Source organism: Phyllostomus discolor, chromosome X (genome assembly GCF_004126475.2).
Source record: "Phyllostomus discolor isolate MPI-MPIP mPhyDis1 chromosome X, mPhyDis1.pri.v3, whole genome shotgun sequence".
In the NCBI taxonomy this organism is placed as follows: domain Eukaryota; kingdom Metazoa; phylum Chordata; class Mammalia; order Chiroptera; family Phyllostomidae; genus Phyllostomus; species Phyllostomus discolor.
Genome location: NC_050198.1, coordinates 7087064 through 7093063, shown reverse-complemented (window position 1 = coordinate 7093063; position 6000 = coordinate 7087064). Strand labels below are relative to the sequence as shown.

Below are 6000 nucleotides of genomic sequence, written 5' to 3'. Positions count from 1 at the left end.
CTTCACACAAAGGGGGTTGTGCATCATTTAGGAGACAGCATGACTGTTGTCTCCTTGGGGAAATTTTCATAGATCCATTTCCCTACACCGAATTAGGTGCTCTTCCTCAGAGCTCTCATTATACCTGTGACAGAGCTCACAGCTGGTTCATATGGCACTTCCAGAAAGCCTGGCATTCTGAATTCAGACTCTCATGGTTATCTTGGCCAGGTGCCCTTTTGTAGGGCACAACCTGCACAATTATACAGAGTGGCCCCCCTTTTTGTATATGGTAGACACTCAGTAAATGTTTGTTGAATGAATTAGCTTTAGAGTTTTCCAGAGCCATCTCACAACTTGACTCCTCCTCAATGGTGGCATCTAGAACTCAACAAACCAATCTGTGCAGGTAAAGGTCCTGTTAGGCAGGTTCTCATCAGTAATGGGGCCACCACAAGGTTCTAGAATCACTCTTATTTGTTCCTCAGTGGTATACCTACCATTCTATAGTCAAGAATCTGCCTATCCCTAACCATCTCCTATATATGCCTACAAACCTAACCTTCACCATCACTTCTGTCTGTGCAATTTGCTTTTCCTACTAATGTGGGGAAGCTTCTCTTTGCTGATTTCTGTCCCCATTCCCAATTTCTTAAGGCCTCTTTGTTGATGTTATTGCCAGGAACTAGCAGTGCCTCTGCTCCTCAATCTAGATCACTAATTAATCATTAGGTTCTAAATGAAGTTGCTGAGCCCTCCAGGATGCTGGATGCCACTGGGTCTGTTTCATTTTGTTTTGTTTTTGGTTCATCCTGGGACCAGCATTACATTACCCCAAGACAGTAGGGACACCCACCTGGGGCTTCAGTTACCTGTGTATTTTGCTCATTGTTTTGTTTATTATCCCCAGGATGTGTGGGTCCTGTGGAGGACACCCAGGGCCTCTGAGAAGCCTATGAGTGCAGTTCTGATTCTTTGATGCAGCCTTTCTGAGAGCTTCCTCTGTACTGGAGAGAGCTCTGAGTACATACAGATTTAGTTTCCTTCTCACCCAAACCACTTGGACAGTCAGCTTCTCTCTCTCTCTCTTTTTTTTTTTTCCTGGTCACATTGGTATTGCCCTGGGTTTTGGCCAGCTTGGTAAATAGAGGAAATTGAATGGATTTCCAGCCTCCATGATTTCATGGTTTGGGGCAATCAGCAACAGTGGGAGGTTTCAGTTAATCCTAGCAATTGGTGAGTTTGCCATTCTTCTCAGAGAAGCTTCTCTGTTCCGTGGCATGTCTTACATAAGTCAATATGGTTCTTTTTTTGACTTGCCCTTTTCTTTCAATGATGTAAGAAGTCCAAACATTGGCAGTCACTATGTTTTGTTACTGGAGTGCTGGTGCTGATCACATCCTGATTCTTGTTTAGTTTTTCTAGGAGATGGTGGGTATATGGCAGTGATAGTGGAAAGGAGGCATCTGGAGGCTGAAGGATGTGCACTTCTTTAATTAAGTTTAGGCTTCTGTATCCACCACACATTTTCACATCATTGCTTTTGACATTCTTTTTCACAGCTTGCTCAAGTAAGTTCCTACTCCCTGGATGGGAAGCTTATTTCTTGGCTCTGACACCAGAAACCATTGGTCTTTCAATGGGGTCTTTCTAATTGGGTTAGAGCAGGGCCAGGGGAGATGGCACCCTGCTGAGCAATAATGGCATTATCTCTGTTAGTCTCCCTCTGAGCTTGATTTAGGGGCTCTGTTTAGAGAATCTAAATGGCCTGGACCTCCCTTTGTTCTGCTTTTCTTTGCTAGAAGAAATATATTTAATTTTATAAATAATACATGAATACATGTCTGTGTTTCATGGAGTAAAAATTGGGCTTCATCCTTTCCCCCATCACACTTCTATCTGGAGGCTTGACAGGTTTCCTTTAAGGCATTTTTTATGCATTCACACTTGTCACCATGTACATAGCATACAAATATATAGCTTTGCTTAACATATCCTTGTACATATTTTTAAAAATTTTTACTTTTTCACTGACTTATATGTATTGACAATCTCTCTCAATACATATACATCAACTTTTTTAAAAAGCATTGCATAACATTCCATAATGTGGATAGATCATCATTTATTCAACTCCTCACCTACTGATGTGTGGATACTTAGGCTTTCCCCCTCACACACAGGTGAATGACTGTGTTTGTATATTTTTGTGTATATGCATCACTATTACTATAAAGACAATCTCTGGGATTACAATTCTGGATCAAAAGGCATGCAAATTTAAAACTTCAAAACATAGCTAAACTATTCTATCAAAGTTTATGTTTATACCAATAGCGTATGCAAGGGTTTGTTTCCCTACTTGCTCTCCACCTTTGGATATTATTAGGCCTTTTTAACTTATTCATCCAGTGAGCAAAACACTTCACTGTTGCTTGCCCTCTTTTTCTACTTGAAAGGGTTCCAAAGGAGCAACGAGAGCCTTGTGTTGTTTATTAATAAACTGGATTACTGGAAACCATTGTGTGCTTTTTTGTGTGTGTGGTTATCAATAAGGCTTTTGGAAAAGGCTATGTGCTTGAGTTGTGAAATTTCATCAAAAATCCATAGTAGAAAATCCTTATCTACACATATAAAGTGAAATTATTTCACTACTCAAGTCACAATCAATTTATTTCTTTATTTGATTATTTTAGTGTTTTTCGTTGTTAATTCTACATTCATCCCACATTGAGCACTGGGACATGTGTTTGTAATTTGTTCATCCTAGGACAGGACAACATGCTTGGCCTTCATTTTTGTCTTCTTTAAACATTGCTTAATTAAGTTTCTCTGACAAATTGGGCTTCAATGAAGAACTCCTTTTTTTTCCCCTTTTAAAGAACACATTGTGATCAATAGAAACTCACCATGACTCCTTATTTCTTCTTTGAATTCATATTCTGGATTCCTTCTTGAGCATTAAACTTCTGTCGTAACAGTCTACTGACTAAAGCCAGGTCTGTTGATGCCAAGATCATCCTATTGATTGTTTCTCCTTGCAAATCTATTTGTTTTGCTTTGTTTAAATTTATTTATTTATTTATTGTATTGTATTTTCCCATTACCATTTGTCCCCTTTATGCCCCCTTCCCCTGCAATCACCACACTGTTGCCATATCCATGAGTCCTTTCTCCTTTTTTCTCAATCCCTCCACCCCCACCCCCTCCTTAGCTGTCATCTGCTCTCTGTCTGTGAGTGTGTCTCTATTTTGCTTGTTCGTTCAGTTTGTTCATTAGATTCCACATATGAGTGAAATCATATATTTGTATTTCTCTGACTGGCTTATTTCACTTAGCATAATGTTCTCCAGGTCCATCCATGCTGTTGCAAAGGGTAAAATTTTTCTTCTTTTCTATGGCCGAGGAGTATTCCATTGTGTAAATGTCCCATAGTTGTTTTATCTACTCACCTACTGATGGACACTTGGGCTGCTTCCATATCTTGGTGACTGTAAATAATGGTAAAAAATCATTAGATGTATATTTCACATGATAGGATACCATTGTATGAAGTGATTATCATCCTTAAGCTAATAGCTGTACCGGTGTTTTGGGTTTCAAGTAAAGCATGGTGAAAGATACAAATCACATTGTTAACAATGCTCTCTGCTGTGGGTGGGCACACTATTTTCTTTCCTGAGCATGCATCTTTCTCGTCCCTCACTCTTGTCATTGCTAGTGCCTCTGCCTTAACTCTGAGCCAAACTTAACAACTAATAGGAGGTTATTTATTTAGTCCCTCTGTGGAGAAAGAATTTTGCTCTGGCTTTGGAAGTACAACAGACATAAACAACCCAATCCTTAAAATCAAGGAGTTTAGGTTCTAGGGAAGTTAAATCACAAAAACACGAAGAAATACCTAACAAAGCATGGTCTCTGTAAGGGACCACCCTTCCCCAGATCCAATCACTTCATTGTCCTGTGTCCCTATGATGTTGTTAATGAAGCCTGAGACTGGGCTGTAATACAATGCTACTAAAATATTAACAAAATCAGCCCCCAAACTGGCTTTGGCTTGTTTTCCAATTTATAATATGTTCCTTAAGAGCAGGGTTTGCATCCCCCATCACTTTTTAAACTCTGCTGCCAAGTTCAAGCCTTGGTATATAGTGAGGAGGGGGTGGTCTCTACGACCTCTGCCGAATGGGCTGACTGTAGTAATGAAGCATTATGGTGCCAACAAAGTCCACTTTCCATTGATCTATTTTTTTTTCTTTTCTTTTTTCATTTTCAGATCTGTGCAGAGTTTTTCCATCTTTCCTTCTGAACTTCCTGTCAGGTGAGTGAGGCTATTTCTAAGTGATAATGTAGAAATAATGAACATTTGGTTGTTTCTTTTTTCCTTTCAAATTACCCCCCCCCCTTCATTCTAAATCCCCATCCCTTTAACTGCTGTCTTCTTTTTTTGTTTGTTTTGTTTCAAACGCCTCACTCCCACCCACTTGAAGCCTTCCTTTCTTCAGACATTTTCTTTTCCTTGGGGACTCTATTGTTGACCCACTTCTTCTCTGTAATCCATTTTTTAAGAAGATTTTATTTTTTAGAGAGGGGAAGGGAAAGAGGGAAGGGGAGAGAAACACCAATGTGTGGTTGCCTCTCATGTGCCCCCTACTGGGGACCTGGTCCACAACCCAGGCATGTGTCCTATACTGGGAATTGAACCAATAACCCTTTGATTCACAGGCCAGCACTCAACCACTGAGCCACACCAGCCAGGGCCATTTTTTTTAAAGTAACTTTCAATAATGGGTACAGATTTTGAAATGACATGGTGCAGTAAAATCTGGGGAAGGAGAATGATCATTTACAAAGAACTTTCTGGGATTTTGTTTAACTATTTCCCCTTTCTTTTTCCCTGGACTGGCTTCCTTATTTCCAACAGCTCTTCTCCTGTTTTGAAATAGACCATTGAAGTGTTTTCTGACTCTTAATGTATTGTGTGCATGCAGCTGCCAAAGACTCCTCCCAAACAGATTTTTGCTACCAACTCCCTTCTATATAGAAATTCTGAGGCCACTACTGACTGAACTTCCTGTTTCCTTTGATACTCAGCAGTAGAGGTACCCTGGACAGGTAGCTCATTTGGTTAGAGCATTGTCCCAAAATGCAAAGGTTTTGGGTTTGATCCCCAGTCAGGGCATGTACAAGAAACAACCAATGAATACATAAATACATGGAACAACAAATCAATGTCTGTCTGTCTCTGTCTTTGTGTTTCTCCCTCTCTCTCTCCCCCTTCTTTTCTCCCTGTGAAATTAATAAATAAAAAATTTGAAAAAGATAGTGGTTATTTTGGGGACTTCACTGGTATAAATAATAGAAATCTTAGAATTAATGCAAATACTTATTAATTATAAATTATAATTATCCTATTATTTAGAGTATAAAAACATACATAGTTATTATAATACATGCTAATAAGTTATTGTTATAAACAATGTTAAAATACCTGTGCAGGGTCACATAGCTAGTAAGTGTCCAAGCTAGGATTTGAAGTAGCAGTTGGCATGGTGTGATGACAAAAGCAAGAAAGGGCACAGATATTTGTAGGTGGTTTACTTTCCTTAGTATCTCACTTTCTCTCAAATGTAATCTCCTGATGATTTAAACCATGTGCTTCTGCCCCGTCCCTGCCCCCATCCCTCCAGTGCAGATCAACACCTTGAAGATGCTTTTAAGGAGAGTCTCTTATTTTTCTTCTCTACATATTGATCGTATTTTTGTGAAGCAACAGATTCTGGACCAAATCAATTAAAAAATCTTTTTTGAGTGCCTGCTGTGGGTGGAGTTGCATGCTGTGGGAGTTAGGGTGAGGTGGAGACCAAGTCTATACAGGAGAGGATATTGTGTTCTGGTGCCTTGTTTTGTTTTTAGGCCAAGATGAGTTTCATGGACCATGAAAAGAAAGTGTCTTTTAAGTTTTTTAAAATCACTATTTATTTGGCCACACAAATGGCCAATTAATCTAAGTAGCAGCTG

General features: G+C 39.4%; 1 protein-coding gene and 1 long non-coding RNA gene across 12 annotated transcripts in view; one reads left to right on the top strand and one right to left on the bottom strand.

Moving 5' to 3' along the window:
* Positions 1 to 3434: 3434 nt before the first annotated feature.
* Positions 3435 to 6000, bottom strand: part of LOC118498571 — a 73238-nt gene continuing 70672 nt past the window's right edge. Inside the window, exon 3 of the long non-coding RNA XR_004901060.1 lies at positions 3435 to 3470. This is a non-coding gene — a long non-coding RNA (uncharacterized LOC118498571). The remainder of the gene's footprint in view (positions 3471 to 6000) is intronic.
* Positions 3512 to 6000, top strand: part of ADGRG2 (adhesion G protein-coupled receptor G2) — an 83780-nt gene continuing 81291 nt past the window's right edge. For 7 of the 11 annotated variants that reach the window (XM_036016947.1, XM_036016946.1, XM_028522198.2 and 4 more), the window contains exon 1: positions 3513 to 4300. In XM_036016947.1, the coding sequence (XP_035872840.1) occupies positions 4056 to 4300 (245 nt within the window). In that variant the 5' untranslated portion in view covers positions 3513 to 4055. Of the gene's footprint in view, positions 4301 to 6000 lie in introns of all 11 variants that reach the window. The other 4 variants (XM_028522191.2, XM_036016941.1, XM_036016942.1 and 1 more) reach the window with 1 other exon arrangement.